The sequence below is a fragment of the Giraffa tippelskirchi genome, chromosome 1 (genome assembly GCF_054371585.1).
Source record: "Giraffa tippelskirchi isolate mGirTip1 chromosome 1, T2T-mGirTip1v1.2.pri, whole genome shotgun sequence".
Classification (NCBI taxonomy): domain Eukaryota; kingdom Metazoa; phylum Chordata; class Mammalia; order Artiodactyla; family Giraffidae; genus Giraffa; species Giraffa tippelskirchi.
In genome coordinates this window covers 145,429,769-145,456,139 of record NC_137275.1, presented here as the reverse complement: position 1 = coordinate 145,456,139, position 26,371 = coordinate 145,429,769, and the positions used below count along the sequence as shown (strand labels likewise).

Sequence of the window (26,371 nt, the reverse complement as noted above, 5' to 3'; positions counted from 1 at the left end):
TTACTTGTGCTAGGCTACAGAGCTACTAGTGGGACAACTGGGGGCTGGGGCCCAGTCCCTGTGGCTCTGGAGTCTGTGCTCTTATCCACTGCGCTATATTGTCAAAATGATCATTTTCAGCTCCACTGCTTGGAAGGTCACTAAATAAGTGTTTTGGCTTCCCTGGTGGCTCAGATACTAACGAATCCGCCTGCCATGAGGGAGACCTGGGTTCGATCCCTGGATTGGGAAGATCCCCTGGAGGAGAGCATAGCAACCCACGCCAGTATTATTGCCTGGAGAATCCCCGTAGACAGAGGAGCCTGGTGGGCTACAGTCCACGGGGTTGCAAAGAGTCAGACATGGCTGAGCGACTCAGCACAGCACAAACATGTGTATATTAAGTACCCATTCATTGTGCGTGCATGCTCAGTCCTGTTAGACTCTTTGCAAGCCCATGGACTGTAGCATGCCAGGCTCTTCTGTCCGTTGAATTTTCTAGGCAAGAATACTAGAGTGGGTTGCCATTTTCTACCCCAGGGGATCTTCTCGACTAGGGATCATACCCAGGTCTCTTGTATCTCCTGCATTGCCAGGCAGATTCTTTACCAGCCGGGAATCCCCATTTATTTAGCCTGTCAGCACTACACTGAATACTGAAGTGAGAACTATAAAAAGGAGTCCTTGAAATATTTTTTTATTTATTTTTAATTGCAGGATAATTGCTTTATGATATTGTGTTGGTTTCTACCATATATTAACATGCATCAGCCATAGGTATATGTATGTCCTCTTCCTCTTGAACCTCCCTCCCACCTCCCACCCCATCCAACCCTTCTAGGTTGTCACAGAACACCAGATTAGATCTCCCTACATCATACAGTAAATTTCCACTGGCTATCTAATTTTACATATGGTAATGTGTATGTTTCAATGCTACTCTCAATTCATCCCATCCTCTCCATTTTACCCTGTGTCTACAAGTCTATTCTCTATGTCTCCATCTCCATTGCTGCCCTACAGGTAGGTTTATCAATACCATCTTTCTAGATTCCATATATATGCATTAATATATGATATTTTTCTTTCTCTTTCTGACCTGCTTCATTCTGTATAATAGGTTCTGGGTTCATCCACCTCACTAGAACTGAGTCAAACACATTCCTTTTTATGGCTGAACAATATTCCAATATGTATATGTATTGAGGTATTTCTTTACAATCTAACTGAAGGAATGAGATGTGGTAGAGTGAAAGGGTTTCATAGTACAAAGTAAAACAACTCTGTAACGTCAAGAAAAGAAGGGATTCTTGTGGACTGTGGAAACACAGAGGTTGAACTAGAGCTCTTTCTTTAGGGATGGGGAGAATTTGAAAGAATCAACAGGAGGAGGAAGAAAATGAACACTGTTCAAAACTAATGACAAGGAGAGTCAACGAGGCCATATTAAATGGAAAGATAAGTTTGTGCTAGAATGTGGGACAGAAAAGTTTGAAAAGATGAAGACACTATTCTAAAGAGAAAAGATGTACCTATAATTTCCAAGTTCTAGTTGAGAAAATGGGTTTAAGAATGATTTGTTAGGATGAGAGTCTTGAGATAGTACATCATGGTCCGTGTAGCAAATGAGTATTTCTGTGTCTAGAGCTTGAAATTTTCCTCAGACAACTGGAAATTCCAAAGAGGAATTTCAAGATGGAAATGTAGATTACCCCTACCTGTGCCATTAAAAATTACTAATTTATTAGATGTATCTGATGCTTAAGCTGATGCCTTTTTACTTAGAAAATAGTGAGAAACTACTTCTTAGAAATAGTGCTTCAGAAACTGTAAGCTCACTCCTTCATTTGATCCTCACAAGATCTCTCTGAGGTATTCAGGTCAATATGCAGGAGGAACATAGAGGCTCACAGAGCTGAAACACTTCCCAAGACTACCACCTGAGTCCACGTCTCTTGACTGTAGTTGGGAATCCTTTCCCTCCACTGCAGTTTCACATGGTTGGTTGCAGACATGACTTTGAGAAGTGGGCAGTTACACACAGTGGTGTCCCCACTGAGCCAAGGATTTTGAAGGCATCGTGATACCACCCCATGCACAAGATTTCTAGACCTTTCCTCAAGACACTCAGAGAAACCTCCTTGCAAATGCAGAGGAGAGAACTCCACCTCAAGCAGCGTGTGCTTGGTAGGACTGACCCAGGAGCACTTTGTCCATAACCTACTCATTTGGACAATGAAGGCTTGTGTAACTGAAACAATTATTTGTACTCTCTTAGGTGGTCTTTAATTTGTAGAAGGTTTGAGAAGGCAAGCTGTCACCTTTACAAGTAAAGGTCACCAAAAAAAGCAAGACTGCTCTTTCATTTCCTAGCTAAAAATAATGGGCAAAGAAATTAAGCAATAAGTTTTAGCCCAGTAAACCAAAAGGGAATGTAGGTGTGGAAGGAAAGCAATGAGTAGTAATATACCTAATATGACCACAGCGCCATTTGCTATGTAGGTCTTAATTATGCCCTATTCCATGTCCCCTCGTCCTCTAATTCCATAAATTCCAAAAAAAAACCCCAGAGAAATCTTTCTGGTTTTGTTTGGAAAGCAACACTATGTTTCTGTGCCTGTACATTCTAAAACAGGTCTGTCAAATCTGAAACCTAAATACAAGCTGACAGAAATCAGCTACCAACAAATTAAGTTAAATTAATAGAGTAGATGCCTGAAATACAAAGAAAATGATTTTTTTTCCCCAGGAGCCTCTCTCTCTCTCTAGATGCCAGACTAAATAGATTAAAGTAAACCTCAATCTCCAGCAAGCCCTTTTCTTTGCCTTGTCACATTTCCTAGAGAGTCCTGCAGGGGAGCCCTCTCCAGAAGTATTGCTCCCCCTAGTGGCAGCCTCCAAACTCCCATCTACCAATTTTATGGGCATATTAAAGACGCGATTGAAAAAAAGTACTGGGCCAAGAAACTCTTATTTCAGATCCTGACTTTGACGCCAAATAACTGTACCTCCTTGAGCTAAAGAGTTCAATTTTATGACTACAAGCAGTTTCTAAGTATACGCAATAAACAAGAAATTCAGATTCATCCCGTGTAGATTTTGTTTTAAGACAACATTTAAGACTGCTTTATGATGGCAAATACTTTAGTTTCTTTATCTTTGTATTCAGTCTATGAAATAGAAGACTATATGAATGCCAAATATTCAGATCTAGAGTCTCTTTTTTTTTTCCATTCCCATTATTCCCATCTTAGTTCAGACCCTTATGGCTTTGTACGCAGTGTGATGGATCTCCTCACTTCTCTTCACGAACTTTGTGGGAGTTCTTTTCCAGGCTCATACAGTCAGGAAGCATCATGGCTCACTCAGTAGTCTGGAGGAACTGATACAGTTATAGAAGCTTACCTCCACTTAAAAAGAGTAAGTTGGGTCAGGCCTAATGTGAGAGTGGAGTTTACACTCTCTGCATGAAATCAGGCAGGTACAGTAGTTCTATGGGAAGAAACAAAATGATCTGAATATAGAAGCTAATAAATTACCTGGGGGATGGGAGGGTGGGGGAAATTGGCCAGTATCATGAACCCCTCTCACTTCCTTCCTCACAATCTTTTCATCCCTTGTCCTTCTTCGGTTTTAATTCTCTATTGCAGTGTGAAACATTATCAATGGAAGGGTCACTGGATATACCAAGAGGAGGTCTGCAGCTTCCTTATATACCTCATTTTAACAGTTCCTTCTGCTGGATAGGAAAACATACTTCAACTGGGTTTTAGAAATTTATATGCTGAAATGTAGAAAAATAAAGGGATTGCCAATGGTAGCTACATAAATCTTAGAAACAAAATCAAATTCAGAAGACCTATCTTCTAATCTCCTCCTCTAAATATTCTCTTCAAGAACCCCTTCTGATAGAACTCTGATAGAGAAGCAACTATCCCAACAGATTTGGGAATTTAGCAAATCTTCATCCCTGCCTTTTGAGGATGGTAAAACTGAATAATGATCCACTGAGTTTGGGAGATAGCAGAGGACAGAGAAGAGTGGCATGCTGCAGTCCATGGGATTGCAAAGAGTTGGACAGGACATAGCAACTGAACAACAATAGCAAGTTCAGTCATCTTAAGTGATCAGTTTGTTAAGCCTGCTTTGATTATTCCTGTTTGGAAATTGGTTTGGAGGCATCCATATTCCTGGGAGATCATAAAAATTTAAATCATCAAGTCAGTGTTTCATTTTTTTAATCTAAAACAGCCTGAATATGTGAAAAGATTAAGCAATAATACCATGCCGCATCTATTAAGATTCCTACTTAAAAAAAAAAAAAAGATATATACCTAAAATATTGTATGGCTTAGCAAGCATACGCCAATTATACAATCATCTTTCTCTTATTATCTCTTTGAAATAAACTAACCAATTCGAGTATAATTGTTGATTTTGAGAGAAAACACCTAACTTGGGTGGATGAGTGAATGAATGAGTGGATGAGTTCAATCACAGTGTCTCGTAGCCTCTCTGTCATCCATCACAAAGTTTCAGCTCTCCTTCAATGCCATGGAAGCCAGACTGTTCCTGTAATAGCGGTGATGGTCTAAAATGGCACTGAATCAAACACAATCATCCAGAAATTTCCCTTTAGCTAAGGTTTTCAGTTTCCTTCCTCATTGTTACCAGAACTGCCCATACATAGTGAGATTGGAGAAGGATTGATGCAAGCCTTGATTTTCCTCTTTCCTGCCTTTCCTCCAACAGGAGGTAAGAAAAAGCAGCGCAGTAGGTCCAAGGCCAAGAACAGATTTGAGAAGGCCTGATTCATTGCCAGACTAGTCACCCACCTCAGAATAATTAAGAGCTGACTAGAGATGATGCCAAACTATACATACCAATAGAGCCTAGAGAGGCCCCAGCAGAGACATAGTGAAGAAAAAGAAGTGTGTGGTAGGAGACTGCCAGTGGGACAGGAGATCTGATTCCTAGTCTTAATTTTATCATTAAATCTTATTTTCTGCCTTGCCTGAAAAGCAACCCCTTACCTGCTTGACTCCCATGGATGGATGCCAACATATGAGGGGAACAGCTCTTGGAGGCTTTGGAAATTAATAAGGAGGTGGAAAGAATCACAGAGATGGAAGTGACTGACTCCAGGAACTGCAAAGCCACCGCTAACTCATTTCCATGCTGTTGAATGATGTCTTGACCTAAGGCCCAGTCAGGTCCGGCACCGGATCTCTAAAGTTCCCATCCAGTCCTCCCCCAACTCTTCTAGATTCCCACCTCCACATACACACTCCAGTTATCATCAGCCTCACCATGACATCAGCTTAAAGTCATCATTAGTCATTTATCTGCTTAACTACCATAAAAGGTACTTCTTAGAAATGGCATCCATCTAGAAAAGAAAAAAATAGATTGAGACAGGTGTGGATTTGGAAGCTCATGGTATGTACTCACCCTTTGATTCTGATAATTCCTTTGAGGTAAAGCAAAGTATATGAACTCCATGGTGATTATTCTAGAATGATCTCTACCATGACCCTGAAGGGCAGGCTTTGCCTTCATTCTTCTGGCATCTTCTCTACAGAGGGTCCTCTGCCAAGAATTGTGGGAAATGAAGCAATACATAAGATCTAATTTTTGTGCCCAGTAATATTTACAGACTAATGAAGACAATAGAATTGAGACATAGTCACACATACAGTTTCCTTCAGCATCCTCTCGCCAGCAGTCAATTTCTGACTTCCTCTCTCCCACATTCAAGCCTTAACAGATGCCTTTCTCCATATCTGGAAGCTCTGCCTACTTTCCACCATCCAGAGCATTAATAACTCTTCCTTTATAACTCTGTCTTTTCCTGAAGCCTTCCCCAGATCCATCTGCACCGTTCATTCTAACGTCTCCTCTCACCCCCCCCAGTGTATGTGTTAGGTATCTTCAGTGTCCATGTGCTGTCTGCTCCAACTATTAGCATTTAGCCCAAGCAGTCAACAAACTGCATAAGCAATCCAAAACCACCTTATTTGGGCTCACTTCCAGAATCACACTCAACAAAGTGGCAAGAGAGGCTGGTTTCCCGTGTGTCATTGTGGCTAGTTTGTGCCTGTTGTTAAACAGGGTTCTGTTTAATATCCCCTGGGGTTCCTTCCACCTTTACCCATGTCCAGTGCCAAAAAGGAGTCAACTGACCTGACCAGGTCTACATTTCTTTTCTGTTGCTCCAGGATTCTTCTGCAGCCAGATGATTCCTTACAGATCCTGGCACCTGTGGAAGCTGATGTGGGTTTCTACACTTGTAATGCCTCAAATGCCTTGGGATATGACTCTGTCTCCATTGCCGTCACATTAGCAGGTAATGTGAAAACCCCTGTTCAATTCGGAAACTGCTGAGTAGGTGCCTACAGCGTGCTAAGTGGAGTCAGGGAGACAGACATAAATGAGATCCATTCCCTCCCTTTGGAAGTTTGTGACCTGCAATTGTAATTAAATGAAGATAACATGTAATATGAGATAGAATGAATGAAATAAGTTTTGATAACCGAAGAGGGTGAAGTTTCATTCTACCTGAGAGGTCTTAGACGTGGGGTAGAATTTTGATAACAGAGATGCAGGGAAGAGCGTGAGCATAGATATACACAAGGAAGTAGTCTATGGGGGAACATGACGACTCATGATCTAAGGTCATCAAATTTTTTCATTTCTCGTCCCACCTATTACAAAGGAAACTTTAAGACCTTTGGGTAGTTGGAGTTCTGTGACTGTGGGCTAGAGCACAAGTGTTCTTCTATCCGACTGTTTATTTCAACCTTTTGCTCTAATGCACCTTCCAGTACTTAACCTTTATCCATAGAGCTTAGGCAAACCATTCTATACATGGCCACTTTAGAAAATTGCAATTCAGAGTGCAATGCCGCCCTTAGTTGCAATTTGGGATTCTTTTTTAATTTATTAAAATTTTTTATTTTATGTTGAGGTATAGCCAATTAACAGTGTTGTAATAGTTTCAGATGAATAGCAAAGGGACTCAGCCATACATTTGCACTTATGCATTCTCCCCCAAACTCCCCTCCCTTCCAGGCTGCCACATAACGTTGGGCAGAGTTCCCTGTGCTATACAGTAGGTCCTTGTTGGTTATCCATTTCAAACATAACAGTATGTATATGTTGATCCCAGATTCCCTTACTATCCCTTCTCCCATCCTTCCTCCTGGTAAGGTTGTGGTCTTATAGTAAGGCACTTTTATGAAACCTTCCTTACATAGGACAGACCCTTGCCTTTAAAACTAAGAGACCTTAGAGACCAGGTGAACACTGAACCAGGGCCCACAGTTCTTAGCGACCAGGCAACCTGAGGTCACACAGCCACTCAGCTGGTGGCAGGGAGAAGGGAACTGAGGTCTCCTAACCCCCAGATCATTGTTCCCTCATCTCCCCACTGATGCTTTCAATCTGGGCTCCCTTTCCTCAGGTCTGGGCCATGCAGCCTTTGTGGCGGTGTGTTGCATGTGTTTGTATTTATTCTTTTCAATTGCCGCTCCCATGAGATGATTCAATCGTTGCTAGAAAAGCCGACATCACCCCACACTGACCTCATCCATCCACGCCGGGATTATGTTGTCACACTGTTTTCCAGTCACACATGCTACTCCCTTGCATATCTGTTTAGCAACAGTGTTTCTACCCCTATGACCTAAGGCTGATCTGGGAAGGGACCCTGAGCAGGACGCTCTGCAGAAAGGATGAAAGTCAACAAAGAGTAAGGCCAGCTGAGGGGCCCTGAGGTGGATTACAGACTATTATTAATGCCTATTTTTTTGTGAATAGAACATTTGCTTTGCTCCTAATGTATTCCAGTCATAATCTTTATGCCCCTCTTTGTACAGAGTCCAGATGCTTGGCACCCATCTGGTTAATTCTCTTCTGCCTTACCCGCCCCCTAGTCTGCCTTGGCCAGGGCAGTGCGGACACCCTTCCAACTGCTGGCAAATAGTGGCTCTTACAGGATTAACTCTCTTGTTTATATTTATCCAGATACGGTTCAGCTCTGTCACAGACTAAATACCCTTTGTTCACCTGAATTTAATACGATTCATGGAAACCTGTCTGGAATTAAGCAAAGCAATTGTAACATCAGGCTTGTCTTCAGCTCTTTGAAGAGGAGCTATTGGAGGCTGCCAAAATGTTCAAAGCCAGGAGAGAGAGAGCGCAGCCAAAGAGGCACCAGGGAAGAAGGAGGAAAGGAGCTGAGCGATGAAGTAGTTCACGGACACCACACCCAGAGCTTAGGGAGCTGTGTCTCTGTCTTCAGTGGTGGGGTTTGTTCAGGTCTGCTGGCAAGTCTGTCAGACAATCCCTCTGAAAGTTAAGGATCAAAATGGAGATGTTGCTTTAAGATTGTATTTATATCTTTACCTGGGATTATCACCCAGCCCGACGTCAATGTCTATACTCACAGTTTTAAAGTGACTCACCAGCTACTGTTCTGAGCACATCCTCTGCCAAGTATTATCAGTGTGGCGTAGTAAGTTAGACCTGAGTTTTGTGATCTGTGACGCTTACAGACTAGTGAAGGCAATACATGTCTACGTGACCACCTAGAATCAAGAGATAGAGTTTCCTTCACATGTACCCATTAAGATCCTGCATAACCATGTATAAGGTACAACCCAAATACCATGTAAGTGGTGGGGGGGACCACTTTGCAGGGGGAGGAGATGTGAGGCATTTCTAAAGGATACAGTTCTACTGTTCGTTAGCTGTGTGACCTTGAACAAAGGGTATAAGCTCACTGAGTCTTCCTTCTCATCTATAAGAGTGAAATTAATCATATTTTACAAGATTGTTGGGAGGGTAAATAGGATTGCACAAGTGAAAAAGCCCTGAGCCCAATGCCAGGCACATAGTTCACACCTAATAAATATTTCTCTTTCTTTCTCTAGCTCTTCTAAGATGAAACACATCCTGAAATCAATTCTAAAATGTGTAAAACATTAGCCCAACTTTGCATCCATGCGTTTTTCACTGTACATCGTCACACTGAAAATTTGCAAGTATTGGGTTGGCCAAAAAGTTCCTTTAGGTTTTTCCAGAACTCAAACCCAAACAAACTTTCTGGCCTAACCAATACTTTAGAAGTGTTAGGCGCTCAGTCGTGTGCAACTCTTTGCAACTCCATGGACTGTAGCCTGCCAGGCTCCTCTGTCCATAGGATTCTCCAGGCAAGAGTACTGGAGTAGGTTGCCACTCCCTCCTCCAGGGGATCTTCCTGAACTAGGGCTCGAACACAGGTCTCCTTCATTGCAGGCAGATTCCTTACCATCTGAGCCACCAGAGAAGCCCATTAGGAGAGAATTCAGCTCTGTCTTTGTGCTCATGCTCAGTTCAGTCATGTCCAACTCTTTGGGACCCCATGGACTGTGTAGCCTGCCAACTCACTGGTGATCAGACCCTCATGGTCAACCTTAGTACCTCTATGCTTTAAAAGACATTGTAGAGTTGTGGGTTTTGTTTTTTGTTTTTTACCTCGACTTCAGTATAAATGTAGGCAAAAAAAAAAAAAAAGGATTTTTTTACCTGAGGCTCAAAGCACTCAGGTATCCCCTTGACATTAGCAAGACTTGGGTCTTGCTAATGCACCTGAATTGACCAGATGCGGGGAAATTTGTTCATAGTAATTCAGGAAAGCAAGCATAGTGTGGCAGTTAAGCCTGCAGGCTCCAGAGCCTCACAGTCTGGATTTGAATCCTTGACTCTGTCACGTCCAAGCTACATGTTCCTGAGCAGCTTCTTCATACTGTCTGACTCAGTTTCTTTATTTGACTTATGGTGATAATAATAGTGTTTGACTCAGAAGGTTCTTGTGGAGATTAAATGCCTTCATTCATGTAAAATGCTTATAAGTATGCCTGGCATGTAGCAAGCACTCAATACTTGTTCACTCTCATTATTATTATTGTGAAGATAAAGCAAAAGCCAGGTTATTTTTACAGTAGGGGAGATTCCTTTTCAGAGACTGGAATGCTCACAAACCCTTTGTAGAGCACCTCTGTCTAGTGTCTCAATGTCTCAATGTCAAGGGGAAAGCTGAATTAGCTATCTGAAAAGTGGTTTGAGAGTGCCTGTATTCAGAGCAAGGGAGGTGGCTACCCGAGGACTATTTCACATGGGAGAGGAAGGGAGAGCTGATGAACCCTCCCTGGCCTGTAATTAGATCATTCCTGTTCCCCCATCCTCTGAGTTGAGTGTGTTGTCAGTTCTGCTCAGGTTTATGGTAGGTCCATTGGTACTCTCTACAGTTTTTGTTTAAATATAGAAACACCATTTAGTTTTAGATATACCAAACCTTCCTACTCTGCCGTAGTTAAGCCTATAAAATCTTGTCTTTAGAGCCCTTTGCTTCTCTCTAAACTCATCAGTATGTATTGATTTTATCTTTTAAGTCCCAGACGTTTTGAGAGTACTTTACGAGTACCTCTCAGGGTGCAGATGCCTAATGTCTCCCTACCTACCTCCCTGGTTCCGGAAACTCACAACCATATAGGCCCAGTGGCACAAAACTCCTATCTGTCCTAAACTGGACTCAACCGGATGCTTCACTGGATGTTTTACTGCTCAGAAGGTAGATGGGACGGGAGGGTAGCAGCAGCTAGGGAGGAGTTAAAGAAGGTCACCAAAATGTCACATACCTAACATGTTGAAGGACAGATGACTTTGTGTGCATTTGTAGACATAGGTAAAGGAGAATTTTTGGTGTGCACAAAGACAAGGCATGAAGATTGGAGAGCCGTCTTGACTAGTGAGATTCTGCATTCAGCCAGCATTGCTCAGAAAACTGCCAGATCCGAATGGTGTAGGCAGCATTTTGAAGGAAAGCAGTAGTTTCCTGGTAAATTGTTTCAGTCTGGAGGGGAGCTCTGCTTACCAATGCAGATGAGGCCCATCCAGGTGTAGCCCACCGATGAGGTCATAGCCATAAGGGAAACGTTTTTGGTTGTCATTGATTTTATAAGATCACAAAAGAGATACTGTAAGGCCTGCTTGACATCATCAATGGAAAATGAGAAGAAGATGGGGGCTGAGGGATGAGCGTATCTTTCATTGAAAGGAGAGAACACAGATGAGCTCATCCCACGTGTTCACAGGAAGAAAGAGACAGAAAATATTTCTCCTTTCCTGGCATGTTTTTCTGGTTTTCTATGAGTTGAATAGCTGACACATATTGTGTCTAATAAAGAGATCACAGAAACCTCACTGGGAAAATAAAAATAAAAGGCAGTTGGGTTGTTTTTTTTTAATTCTCCTTTCTCAGCCCCCTCCTCGTTATGATTTAGTAGCTGCGATAAAGACAAGCAGTTTTGTAAGCTTTTCATAATGTAAGTCATTTCAAATTGGCATTTCTGAATTCTTCATCCAGCAACTCTGTTCACCACGGGAGGATTTTGCTTCATAGAGAATTAGGCTCAGAGAGGACTTTGTGACCGTGGCGACAACCAGCAATGAAAGATTTGCCCCAGTGCACCAGATCAGAGGGAAAAGCACAGAAGTTTACCTGTGTTCCTAGTGATGCTCTGAGCATCAGAGTAATGGCCATTGACTCATTCAAGCTGCCATCAAGGGACCTCATTACCTGTTACAATACTGAGTAACCACGATTCTTAAGTTTTCCTCAGTATGTATAGATGTGTAGCATGCCCACTGAGGAAGCCTAGCTTTTGTAGAATTCAGATGAAAGGGATGAGAGTATAGCAGGAGAATTCAACTTTCTCTGCTCCCTAGCAGAATAGAGGAAGCAGACAAGGAAATGATCTAGCCTAGCCCATCTCACATCCTGAAAAAGCAATTCCCACATCTGTTCAATGGAATGAGGGAAGGATAGGTGGTGAGATAGGTAGTGGGTACCATATCCTTGGAGCGTTGTACCTTGAAGAGGCTGTAGCATCATGCAGCTGTCCTGGGTATGGGGTCCCTCATCTAGGACTCTGCAGTGGAACATACAAAAGAAGTTGCTGCTTTAGTGTCCTGGGGAGTTGTTAACTTCAATTGAATAGTCAGTAGAGGTAATGGTAGTAATCTGACATACTGGCATTGGTAAAAAATATGTTTAGGGGATGGTGACTGAAACACGGGAGGAAAAGGAAGCCAGGCAGCCTAGGGATGTGGGTAAGAACAGTCTAAGTCCTAGACTTCCTTAGATCCTAGTGTTAGTCACTCAGTTATGCCCGACCCTTGAGACCCCAGGGGATCTTCCCAATCCAGGGATCGAACCTGGGTCTCCTGCATTGCAGGCAAATTCTTTACCATCTGAGCCATCAGGGAAGCCCTTAAACCCTAAGGGCCGTGCAATATTGATACCAAAGGCACACCAACTAAACAGAATCGCAAAGGCAAAAAAAAAACCAAGTCCTTCTTATTCTTTGTGCAAGATAATTAATTAGTAGTCACACTGTTGACCCTGACTCCTCAAGAAAAGGTTAAATTAGATTAAAAACATATCACTTTTCTGGAGGCATAATTTACATCCCATAATATCCACCCATTGTAAATATTCAATTCAGTGATATTTTAGCAAATTTTTTAAGTTGCATAACCATCATCACAACAAACCAAGATTGTTGTTTTCTTAAAAACACTGTTGAAGTGTAATTCACATACTGTGCAAGTCAACTATTTAAAGTATACAGCGCAGTGGCTGTTAGTACATTCACAGTTGTACATTCATCACCACACTCAAATGTTTAGAACATTTTCACTATCCCAAAATAAATTCCACACCTCTTAGCCATCACTTCCCAATCCCCTCATTTCCTCCAGGCCTCTGTAACTACTAGTGTACTGTGTCTTCATAGACCTGCCTATTCCAGATACTTTGAATAAGTGGGGTCCTACATGGTCCTTTGTTAGTGACTTAGCATAACGTGTTCAGGATTCACCCATGTTGTGACATGTATGCTGCATTCCTTTTTGTGGTGGAGTAATACTATTCCATTGTATGAATATACCACATTTTCTTCCACTCATTAGTTGATGGACATTGGGGTTATTTCCAGTTTTTGGCTATCATGAATAGTGCTTCAGTGACCATTCATGTGCAAGCTTTTGTGTGGACATCTTTTCATTTCTCTTGGGTGTATAGACCTAAAAGTAGAATTGCTGGGTTGTATGGCACATTTATGTGTAACTTTTTAAAAAACTGTCAACTGTGTTTCAAAGTAGCTGCACCATTTTGTATTTCCATTAGCAGTATAAGGATTCCAGGGTCTACATCCTCACCACATCTGTTATTGTCTATTTTTTTTAATTATAGCCATCCTCATGGATGTAAAGTGATAATTTATTGTGACTTTAATTTACATTTTCCTGATGACTAACAATGTTGAGCATCTTTTCTCCTGCTTATTACTCATTTATACATCTTCTTTATACTACTTCTTTCGAAGTAGTAACTTTGCTAATATAGGCAGTGTATATGGCCTGCATATTATTCTTTTATTTTGCCCTAACAATTTACCACAAACTTAGAGTCCTAAAACACAAATATTTTGTTTTAGAATTCTGTAGGCCAGAAGTCCAGTACAGTCTTACCAGGATAAAACCAAGGTGTCAAAGGGGTGCACTCCTTTCTATAAACTCCAGGAGAAAATTCTTTTCCTGTTCATTTGGATTGTTGGCAGAATTTAGGTCATTGTGACCTAGGACTGAGATCCCTGATTTCTTGCTGGTTGTAAACTGAGTGTCATTTGCAAGTTTTAGAGGCTGTTGCGTTCCTTCGTTTTTGGCCTTCTTCCTCCATCTCAAAGCTAGCAGTTGGAGACTGAGTCTTTCTCATATTGCCTCTCTCTAACAAGCTCTTCAGTATCCCTCTTTTAATTTTAGGAGCTCAAATGATTAGACTGGCCCACCTAGATAATCTAGGGTAATCTCACTATCTTAATGTCCATTCATTAGCAATCTTAATTGCAACTGCAACTTTAATTCCCTTTTGTCATGTAATATAACATAGTCACAGATTCCAAGGTATAGAGTATAGACAGTACTACACTCTATCTGAAGGGCACAGCTCGTTTTTATCTTTCTATTGCCAAAGAAAATCACAAATCTAATGTTGGTAGACTTTCCAATTTTTCCATATAAACCAAATCAAAACACACACACACATACACACACACATTTTTTTTTTTAATTTCTCCTTTTTTATTTTTTAACTGAGTCCAACAAATTCAAATTTTTAAAAAATTCTTGCCAGACCAAACACGTGAGTGGACTGAACATAGCCTGGAGGCTACAGTGCCCTCTGATTCAATCATCCATTTTCTATATTCTCTGCTCAAATATTACAGCCTCATTTTCCAGCATAGTCAGAGTGTCACTGAAGTATAATAATTTATTTTATTAGATTACACTAAGTAAAACTATATAATAATTTGGATGGGAGAGAAACATTTATTTTTTTCACTACTACTAAAAGGGAAACTTATTGTAACAATAGAATAGGGAAGATTTTAGGGTATTTGTCTCATTACAAAACCTAGAGCAGATTGACAACTATAACTCTGTGTCCTTATTGTAAACAGAGGGGTTTTAAATAGATGCACTCTTGGGTCTTTTTTAGACCTAAAAGCCCTATGAATCTCTTATATACAAATAAAGTACAGTAGTCTCCACCCACTACTACCAGCTATAAACTCCCCTTACTTAAAATTCTAACATTTGCAAATTTATTTCCTTTATCTTTTGGAGACTGGAAAACTAGATGGCAAAGAAGGACAGCTTTTGCAATGAAATCGAGGGAAAATTACAGATGAAGGGAAAAAGTATCAGAGAATTGGTGAAGAGAAAGGATGTGGAGTTGACTGAAATGACAAACACTGATTCAGGAGGCAGGAAGTGGAAGTGAAGGAGACCTTGCAAGAGAGACAGCAGGACAGGAAGGAGTTAAAAATTCCTGAGCTAATGTGAAAGGCACTTGGAAGGAGACCCAGACTAAAGAAAATATCATGCATTTTAATATGACTGTTATCCATAACAAAGCAACTCTTGTTGAAACTGCCAGGTAGCCAGATCTGCTATATACAAAATATATATCCAGATCCTGAAAAGTTTCTGGACAGCAGGAGATGGTAACTGGACATTAACAATCAGGATCCATCATTACTGATTTCAAATGTACAAGATGGTGTTGGTATTTTGAGAAAAGCTTTCATAGGTTCATGTTGATTGTAGTCCCTTAAATTTTGACTCATGAGTTCTTCAGTTCTTCAACTGCGAGTTCTTATTTCAGGGAGTTTTCACAGATTTCACTCTGGTGGCCCTTCTGAGAAACCTACGATAATTGTAGTGTAAGCAGAGGCTAACATTCCTTAAGGCATTCTCACTAATTACAAGGCATTATGCATTGATTAAATCTGGAAAAATACAGTGTAAGATAGTGAAAGCATGTGAAACTTGTAACACATTACTGCTGTGTATGCAAATATTTTAGTTATTTGGCATCACTGCCTTATTCACTTTTCTCTTGAATTAAGATTTGGATCCTTTGTGGATCTGACTACAGTTTTCTTGAACAGAGTCATGAGGGCACCAGCAAGTTACCCTGACATGGCATTGTTTCACAATTTCTCTGGAAGTAGATACTTTCTGAGGTCTCCAGTATGTGACTTGACACTCTGTCTGTCAAGAGACTAATACTAGTTTCAGGAGAAGCCAAGTGAAAGTCGCTCAGTCATGTCTGACTCTTTGCAACCCCTGGGCTGTATATTCTCCAGGCCAGAATACCAGAGTGGGTAGAGTTTCCCTTCTCCAGGGGATCTTCCCAACCCAGAGATCGAACCCAGATCTCCTGCATTGAAGGAGGATTCTTTATCAGCTGAGCCACAAGGGAAGCCCTAGGAGAAAATAATTTCTTCTGGTTAGCTTGAAACCCTCACAGTTCTTCAAAATAGAGACACCTGAGTTCCTTCTCACTAAAAGATTTGTTCCCTCTCCTCTTTCTTGTTTTTTCCTCTTTCTTTCTTTACACTTGTCATTTTTGGGTGTTTTCTTGGTTTATCAAAAGTTCCAGACACTGTTCCTCAGTGTTTTCTCCCTATATCATACCAGGGATCATGCTGATGATAGCTAGCATGTTTTCAGACCTCATGTGCAAACAGCTTTACAAGCATTACTGCTTTCAGCAACCATAGAAGTAGAAAACGAAGGTATACAGAGACTAAATAACTCTCCCAAGGCCACTCAGCTATTGAGGGACGGAGTCTGAACACCTGCCATGTAGACACCACTTCTCACACCCATGCCCCCGGGTGGCATCATGATTTATCACATTCTTTTGCTGCTGCTCAGTCTTCCTGAGTGTGTCTTCCTGGGTAACTCAGTGGTAAAGAACCAGCCTGCCAATGCAGGAACTGCAGGAGACAGGGGTTCAATCCCTGGGCTGGGAATATCCCCTGGAGGAGGAAATAACATCTCACTCCAGCATTCTTGCCTGGAGAATCCCATGGACAAAGGAGCCTGGCAGGCTACAGTCCATAGGGTCCCAAAGAGACTGAGTGATAAAACATGCATGCCCTCCTGGATGTAACCCAGAATCTCTATCTGAGCAGTGCTCCAGAAGGACTCTGCCATATCTGAGCACCATCATCTCAAACCTATTTGCCGTCTTTACATCCTTCCCAGAGCTCTTGTGTTGTCTCCAAACCTGCCTCCTGCAGTCCTGGTTTCCATTATTGCCCAGGTTCCCAGTCACCTTTAACAAGTCTTCTCATTCTCCTTGCAAATGAATACACAGGTACACTTCCTGGGATAGATTGCCTCTTACTCAACAGTGAGAATCTGAAGGGTTCAAAGTACAATTCATTCTTCCCTCTTCATTTTTCAATTTTTATTTTTTTATTGAAGTATAGTTGCCTTACAATGTTTTGGGTGTACCCCAAAGTGATTCAGTTATATATATATATATAGAAATGTATTCTTTTTCAGACTTTTCCATTATAAGTTATTACAAGATATTGAATATAGTTCCCTGCACTATACGGTAGGTCCTTGTTATTTTTGATGGCTAAGGATCGTAGAGAACCATTTTCAAATGCCGTTTGTGACTCATAAGGTTAGAAGAGGGGAAAGAAGATTAAACATGGAATAATTAGCATGTGTGCTTATTAGGCACTTTTTTCTATTTGCCTGCTTAACAAACCAAACCATAAGTATATGATGGCTAAAACAGATTTTTTTTTTCTCACTCACCTAACATCTACAACAAATTATTTCACAAGAGGGTTTTTGTGGTTTGAGTCAAGAAATGGCACAGTTGACTTCTGCTCACATTTCATCTGCTAGAAACCAACGCCTTGCCACATCTCACTGCAGAGAGGCTGATAAATGACCTAACTGTGTGCCCAGGAAGGAAAAGAAAAGGATTTGGTTGATAACAGATCTGTCTCTGCCATCGTGCTATTGAAAACAAAGTTGCTGTTAGCAGAGACCTAGACTTCGGGCCTGAGAAAAAGTTGCTTTCAATGCTCTCTGTTCTTGGCTGCACTCAAAAAAGAAAACTTCATCTCCTCTGGCTCCTCTCTCCATCACCATTATACTGGGCCAAAGATATTTTTCAAGCACATATGTTCAGATTTTTTCCCACTGGATTTTGATTTTACCCAGAGTCACACATGAGGGAAAGAGGCGTGAGCCAGAGCCCAGACTGTGCACAGGAATGTATTAATAGTTCCAAGCATTTGCTCCCGGGGCTGCTCATCCATCCCTGCCTGTCTCTGCAGCTGCCGGTCCTCCCAGGTCAGGACAGTGCCTATTTGGTCGAACGCCTCTACTGTAAAGGCGGCCCAAGGTGGCACTCCCTCACATCACTGGATATTGACAGGCAAGTGTTAGCTAACCCAGGTTCACCCTTGTGCCAGGGCTGCCCTTGCTTACCACTGAGGCTCTGGACCCCCTGTTCCATCTCATTTCAACAGGAGCCATGATCCAAAAGCTAAGCGGTTTCATGAGGTCTACAGGAAATGATTCTCTTAATGCTTCTATTTCTGACTCTTGACGAGGCTTGCTTCCTTATATTGGTTGTGATAAATTGAAACGCTTGCCTTTGTTTCTATTTCCTTGTTCTTCTTATATTTATATATATGACCAGTTTGCAGAGTCAATGAAAGAGTGATCTGTAAACCCTGACAGTTTCCAAAAATCAACACACATGTAATATGCTAGCTGATGCTGACCTGCAGAGATGACCAGACTACAGGTGAACGTGGTCCTGACAGTGAGGCTCCACCCACACTGCAGAGGTTCTATGATTACAGCTCAGCCTTTTTTTTTTTTTTAACTTAGGGTAATGTTTTTGTTTATTGAAAGGAAAGCATTGGTCCTTGTCCTGTCCATATCTCCTGTCACTTCTCTGGATCTGGCCAGAGACACTGGTGGCTGCCCCCTCCCTCAGGTGGCCCCATCAGCTCCGACAGTCAGGGTGTGTGCCCCATGCTATGGGAACAGAGAGTTCTAGCCCAGGGTCTGCTCAGGTATATCTATACCAGTTCCCTGAACCAGTCTCTTTTTTTGTTTTGTTTTGCCCATTGTGAAAGTCTTTTTGGTCAGACCATTTTTAAAATTGTCTTAGTACAAATACATAATTTATCATTTCACTCCTTCTCTGAATCTCTCTTCTTTTTCTTCTAATTAACTTCCATAATTAAAGTAATACTAGCTGATGGGATTGTAAACAAGCACAAACACAGGTGTGGCATTTCTCAGCAGTACTCACCTCACTAGGTGACTATCTAGGTGATCAAAAGTAGACTTAAATTATTTTTCCTTTGTTTTTCTTTTTGTATTTTTTTTGGAAATATAGTTGATTTACAATGTTGTATTAGTTTCAGGTATACAGCAAAGTGAATCAGTTATACATGTATGTGTATGTGTGTGTGTGTTACCTGTTCATTTCCCTCCCTACCTCCCCTTTGGTATCCTTAACTTTGATTACAAGATCTGTGCGTCTGTTTCTGTTTTGTAAATACGTTCACTTTTTTTAGATTTTACATATAAGTTATATCATATGATGTTCGTCTTTCTCTGACTTACTTCACTTAGTATAATGATCTCTAGGCCCATCCATGTTGCTGCAAGTGCCATTTTGTCCTTTTTCATGGCCAAGTAACATTCCATTGTAATATGTACCACATCATCTTTGTCCATGCCTCTGTTGAGAGACATTTAGGTTGCTTCCATGCCTTGGCTATTGTCAATAGTGCTGCAGTGAACTTTGGGGTACATGTTTTCAACCTGCAGATTTCTAATATTGAACTAGTGGGCTTTCAAAAAAACCTCAGCTCTCACCAGGACTCAAGAAAAAGTAACACAGTGTAATTCATTAATGAATAAACCTGGCTACATGTCAGAATTGCCTCAGAATTTGTTCAAAATAGAAACTAGAGCTTCCATCCCACCACTTGAGAGTCATGTTTAGGAGGTCTAACTGTATGACTCAATAATATGTACAAGCTTTTCTAGTAGATGTAGGAGGGTCAATTGATTAAGAAGAATCATGTTCAATATAAATTTCTATTAACTGTAGATGCTTTGGTAACTGTGCTTTTTCTAATAGATGTAAGAGGGTCAATTGATTAAGAAGAATCATGTTTATTTTTTTAATTTATTTATTTTAATTGGAGGCTAATTACAATATTGTAGTGGTTTTGCCATACATTGACATGGATCCGCCACGGATGTACATGTGTTCTCCATTCTGAACCCCCCTCCCACCTTCCTTCCCATCCCTCTGGGTCATCCCAGTGCACGAGCCCCGAGCACCCTGTCTCATGCATAGAACCTGGACTGGCAATTCATTTCTCATATGATAATATACATATTTCAATGCCATTCTCCCAAATCATCCCACCCTCGCCCTCTCCCACAAAGTCCAAAAGACTGTTCTATACATCTGTGTCTCTTTTGCTGTCTTGCATATAGGGTTATCATTACCATCTTTCTAAATTCCATATATATGCATTAGTATACTCTATTGGTGTCTTTCTTTCTGGCTTACTTCACTCTGTATAATAGGCTCCAGTTTCGTCCACCTCATTAGAACTGATTCAAATGTATTCTTTTTAATGGCAGAGTAATATTCCATTGTGTATATGTACCACTGCTTCCTTATCCATTCATCTGCTGATGGACATCTAGGTTGCTTCCATGTACTGGCTATTATAAACAGTGCTGCGATGAACATTAGGGTACATGTGTCTCTTTCAATTCTGGTTTCCTTGGTGTGTATGCCCAGCAGTGGGATTGCTGGGTCATATGGCAGTTCTATTTCCAGTTTTTTAAGGAATCTCCACACTGTTCTCCATAGTGGCTGTACTAGTTTGCATTCCCACCAACAGCGTAAGAAGGTTCCCTTTTCTCCACACCCTGTCCAGAATTTATTGTTTGTAGACTTTTGGATAGCAGCCATTCTGACTGGCATGAAATGGTACCTCATTGTGGTTTTGATTTGCATTTCTCTAATAATGAGTGATGTTGAGCATCTTTTCATGTGTTTGTTAGCCATCTGTATGTCTTCTTTGGAGAAATGTCTGTTTAGTTCTTTGGCCCATTTTTTGATTGGATTGTTTATTTTTCTGGAATTGAGCTGCAGGGGTTGCTTGTATATATTTGAGATTAATTCTTTGTCAGTTGCTTCGTTTGCTATTATTTTCTCCCATTCTGAAGGCTGTCTTTTCACCTTGCATATAGTTTCCTTGGTTATTCAAAAGCTTTTAAGTTTAATTAGGTCCCACTTGTTTATTTTTGCTTTTATTTCCAATATTCTGGGAGGTGGATCATAGAGGTTCCTGCTGTGATTTATGTTGGAGAGTGTTTTGCCTATGTTTTCCTCTAGGAGTTTTATAGTTTCTGGTCTTACATTTAGATCTTTAATCCATTTTGAGTTTATTTTTGTGTATGGTGTTAGAAAGTGTTCTAGTTTCATTCTTTTACAAGTGATTGACCAGTTTTCCCAGCACCACTTGTTAATGAGATTGTCTTTTCTCCATTATATATTCTTGCCTCCTTTGTCAGAGATAAGGTGTTCATAGGTACATGGATTTATCTCTGGGATTTCTATTTTGTTCTATTGATCTATGTTTCTGTCTTTGTGCCAGCACCATACTGTCTTGATGACTGTGGCTTTGTAGTAGAGCCTAAAGTCAGGCAGGTTGATTTCTCCTGTTCCATTCTTCTTTCTCAAGATTGCTTTGGCTATTCGAGGTTTTTTGTATTTCCATATAAACTATGAAATTATTTGTTCTGGTTCTGTGAAAAATACTGTTGGTAGCTTGATAGGGATTGCATTGAATCTATAGATTGCTTAGGGTAATATACTCATTTTCACTATATTGATTCTTCCAATCCATGAACATGGAATATTTCTCCATCTATTTGTGTCCTCTTTAATTTCTTTCACCAGTGTTTTATAGTTTTCTATATATAGGTCTTTTGTTTCTTTAGGTAGATATATTCCTAAGTGTTTTATTCTTTTTGTTGCAATGGTGAATGGAATTGTTTCCTTAATTTCTCTTTCTGTTTCCTCATTGTTAGTGTATAGGAATACAAGGGATTTCTGTGTGTTAATTTTATGTCCTGCAACTTTACTATGAATCATGTTTGATATAAACTTCTGTTAACTGTAAATGCTTCAGTAACTCTGTGCTTTGTCTTAATAACGAAGGTAATAACACCTAAGTAGCCTGTGCTAACAAAAGTGCCTTTCCTGACAGGATGCACAGTTGTTACTTTCAGCAAAAGCTCAATGTAATTAATTAAGGGCTGGGTTTAATTCAGTGACATTTGAATTTTATAGCTATATACTTGCAGCTATAAAACCACCTTTATTATTAAAATTCCTGTAGGAAAAATAACTTGGTAATTGTGAGTCTGAAACTCCCTGTTCCCTAACCTGCTTTTCCCTATTGGCACAGTTGTTTTTATTACATAGTGAGGCAGCTATTTTGTATATAGCAGAACAGATTATGTTTTTAAGAAGTGTCCTGGGGGTTCAGAGGCAGCCAGTCCACAGACAAGGATTTGGGGTCTCTGGTTACAAGGACCGAACTTGAGGTCAGAGTTCTGGGATCTAGTTCAGCTGTACTCTTTGCTTGCTTTCTGCCCTTGGGCAAACCCTGGGGCCTTTCTGAGCCTAAATTCCTTGCATGTGTGAGTGCTAAGTTGCTTCAGTTGCGTCCAATTCTCTGAGAACCTATGGACTGTAGCCTGCCAGGCTCCTCTAGCCATGGAATTCTACAGGCAAGAATACTAGAGTGGGTTGCCATGCCTTCCTCCAGGGGATCTTCCCAACCCAGAGATCGAACTCATGTTTCATGTCTCCTGCATTGGCAGGTGGGTTCTTTACCACTAGCGCCACCTGGGAAGCCCTTATCTATATAAAAGATGGAAATTCTTTACCTGCCTCTCAGGGTTATTATGACAACAAAAACAAATTCAGATAATGTGCATAGTATACTATATGCACATATGTATTAATTTACTAGATATTTATCAAGGACCTACTATGTGCCAGGACTAAGTGGTAGGAATAAAGAAGAGAACAAGATCCCTGATTTTAGGGAAGTTACATGATGAGGAGTGGGAGGCAGAGAACACACAAGTAAGATAATTTTGGGTAGTTCTAGTGCTTAGGAAGAAAGTAAAATTGGCAACGAGCTATGTAATGACAGGCCAGAGAGTGGTGGCATGCAAGCTTTAGATGGCATGGTTGGGAAAGGCCCCAGTAGGAGGTGACATTTATGTGGAGACATGAATCACCAGAAGATAACTGTGCAGAAGTCTCAGGTGGAGGATGTCGGGGAAAGGGAACAGCTGGGACAAATGTGCTGATATTCTGGAGGAAGGGACTGAAGGGCAGTGTGGCCAGAGCCACAGCTATCAATGGGGAGTGTAACCTCAGTGAGGTAAGGATCTGGGATGTAGGCAGCTGGCCTGAACACCTAGAGGATGGTTGGTCAGGAAATGAAGCTTGAAGTTTTGTTCTAACTACACTGAAAAAGTACAAGATAATCTAAGCAGAGACACTGTGTGATCTGATTCATGTTTTAGAAAGATCACCCTCAGTTCAGTTCAGTCACTTGGTCATGTCTGACTCTTTGCGACCCCATAGACCACAGCACACCAGGCCTCCCTGTGCATCACAAACTCCCAGAACCCACCCAAACGCATGTCCATTGAGTCGGTGATGCCAACCAACCATCTCATCCTCTGTCATCCCCTTCTCCTCCTGTCCTCAATCTTCCCCAGCATCAGGGCCTTTTCAAATGAGTCAGCTCTGCACATCAGGTGGCCAAAGTATTGGAGTTTCAGCTTCAACATCAGTCCTTCCAATGAACACTCAGGACTGATCTCCTTTAGGATGGACTGGTTGGATCTCCTTGCAGTCCAAGGGACTCTCAAGAGTCTTCTCCAACACCACAGTTCAAAAGCATCAATTCTGCAGTGCTCAGCTTTCTTCAGCATCCAACTCTCACATCCATACATGACTACTGGAAAAACCATAGCCTTGACTAGATGGACATTTGTTGGCAAAAAAATGTCTCTGATTTTTAATATGCTGTCTAAGTTGGTCATAACTTCCTTCCAAGGAGTAAGCATCTTTTAATTTCATGGCTGCAATCACCATCTGCAGTGATTTTGGAGCCCCAAAAAATAAAGTCTCTCACTGTTTCCACTGTTTCCGCATCTATTTGCCATGAAGTGATGGGCCCAGATGCCATGATCTTAGTTTTCTGAATGTTGAGCTTTAAGCCAACTTTTTCACTCTCCTCTTTCACTTGCATCAAGAGGATCTTCAGTTCTTCACTTTCTGCCATAAGGATGGTGTCATCTGCATATCTGAGATTACTGATATTTCTCCTTGCAATCTTGATTCCAGCTTCTGCTTCATCCAGCCCAGCGTTTCTCATGATGTACTCTGCATATAAGTTAAATAGACAGGATGACAATATACAGCCTTGATGTACTCCTTTTCCTATTTGGAACCAGTCTGTTGTTCCGTGTCCAGTTCTAACTATTGCTTCCTGACCTGTATACAGATTTCTCAAGAGGCAGGTTAGGTGGTCTGGTATTCCCATCTCTTTCAGAATTTTCCACAGTTTATTGTGATCCACACAGTCAAAGGCTTTGGCATAGTCAATAAAGCAGAAATAGATGTTTTTCTGGAACTCTCTTGCTTTTTCGATGATCCAGTGGATGTTGGAAATTTGATCTCTGGTTCCTCTGCCTTTTCTAAAACCAGCTTGAACATCTGGAAGTTCACGGTTCATGTATTGCTGAAGCCTGGCTTGGAGAATTTTGAGCATTACTTTACTAGCTTGTGAATGAGTGCAATTGTGTGGTAGTTTGAGCATTCTTTGGCATTACCTTTCTTTGGGATTGGAATGAAAACTGTCCTTTTCCAGTCCTGTGGCCACTGCTGAGTTTTCCAAATTTGCTGACGTATTGAGTGCAGCACTTTCACAGCATCATCTTTTAGGGTTTCAAAGAGCTCAACTGGAATTCCATCACCTCCACTAGCTTTGTTTGTAGTGATGCTTCCTAAGACCCACTTGACTTCATGTTCCAGAATGTCTGGCTCTAGATGAGTGATCACACCATTGTGATTATCTGGGTCGTGAAGATCTTTTTTGTATTAGTTCTTCTGTGTATTCTTGCCACCTCTTAATATCTTCTCCTTCTATTAGGTCCATACCATTTCTGTCCTTTATCGAGCCCATCTTTGCATAAATGCTCCCTTGGTATCTCTAATGTTCTTGAAGAGATCTCTAGTCTTTCCCATTCTGTTGTTTTCCTCTATTTCTTTGCACTGATCACTGAGGAAGGCTTTCTTATTTCTCCTTGCTATTCTTTGGAACTCTGCATTCAAATGGGTATATCTTTCCTTTTCTCCTTTGCTTTTCACTTCTCTTATTTTCACAGCTATTTGGAAGACCTCCTCAGACAGCCATTTTGCTTGTTTGCATTTCTTTTTCTTGGGGATGGTCTTGATCCCTGTCTCCTGTATAATGTCACGAACCTCTGACCGTAGTTCATCAGGCACTCTGTCTGTCAGATCTAGTCCCTTAAATATATTTCTCACTTCCACTGTACAATCGTAAGGAATTTGATTTAGGTCATACCTGAGTGGTCTAGTAGTTTTCCCTACTTTTTTCAATTTAAATCTGAACTTGGCAATAAGGAGTTCATGATGTGAGCCACAGTCAGCTCCGGTCTTGTTTTTTCTGACTGTATAGAGCTTCTCCATCTTTGGCTGCAAAGAATATAATCAATCTGATTTCGGTGTTGACCATCTGGTGATGTCCATGTGTAGAGTCTTCTCTTGTGTTGTTGGAAGAGGGTGTTTGCTATGACCAGTGCATTCTCTTGGCAAAACTCTATTAGCCTTTGCCCTGCTTCATTCTGTACTCCAAGGCCAAATTTGCCTGTTACGCCAGGTGTTTCTTGACTTCCTACTTTTGCATTCCAGTCCCCTATAATGAAAAGGACATCTTTTTGGGGTGTTAGTTCTAAAAGGTCTTTAGGTCTTCGTAGAACCATTCAACTTCAGCTTCTTCAGCATTCCTGGTCGGGGCATAGAGTTGGATTACTGTGATATTGAATGGTTTGCCTTGGAAACAAACTGAGATCATTCTGTCGCTTTTGAGATTGCATCCAAGCATCCAAGTACTGCATTTCAGACTCTTTTGTTGACTATGATGGCTACTCCATTTCTTCCAAGGGATTCTTGCCCACGGTAGTAGATATAATGGTCATCTGAGTTAAATTCACCCATTCCAGTCCTTTTTAGTTTGCTAATTCCTAAAATGTAGACATTCACTCTTGCCATCTCCTGGTTTACCACTTCCAATTTGCCTTGATTCATGGACCTAACATTCCAGGTTCCTATGCAATATTGCTCTTTACAGCATCCGACCTTGCTTCCATCACCAGTAACATCCACAACTGGGTGGTGTTTTTGCTTTGGCTCCATCTCTTTATTCTTTCTGGAGTTATTTCTCCACTGATCTCTAGTAGCATATTGGGCACCTACCAACCTGGGGAGTTCATCTTTCAGTGTCCTATCTTTTTGACTTTTCATGTTCATGGGGTTCTCAAGGCAAGAATACTGAAGTGGTTTGCCATTCCCTTCTCCAGTGGACCACATTTTGTCAGAACTCTCCACCATGACCTATCCGTCTTGGGTGGCCCTACATGGCATGGCTTAGTTTCATTGAGTTAGACAAGACTGTGGTCCATGTGATTAGAATGATTAGTTTTCTGTGATTCTGTGTTAGTTTTCTGAAGATCACCCTGGCTGTCACCAGAAGAGACTATTAATGAAGGGGCAGTCAGAGCAAGGAAACCAGTCAGGCTGACT

At 41.1% G+C, this 26,371-nt stretch overlaps 1 protein-coding gene across 4 annotated transcripts in view; it reads left to right on the top strand.

Annotated features, from left to right (window-relative positions):
- The window catches only part of ADAMTSL1 (ADAMTS like 1), a 479,878-nt gene that overhangs the window by 347,396 nt on the left and 106,111 nt on the right, over positions 1 to 26,371 (top strand). For all 4 annotated transcript variants that reach the window (XM_081499058.1, XM_081499072.1, XM_081499064.1 and 1 more), the window contains one exon: positions 6,198 to 6,325. In XM_081499058.1, coding sequence (XP_081355184.1) covers positions 6,198 to 6,325 — 128 coding nt within the window. The remainder of the gene's footprint in view (positions 1 to 6,197; positions 6,326 to 26,371) is intronic.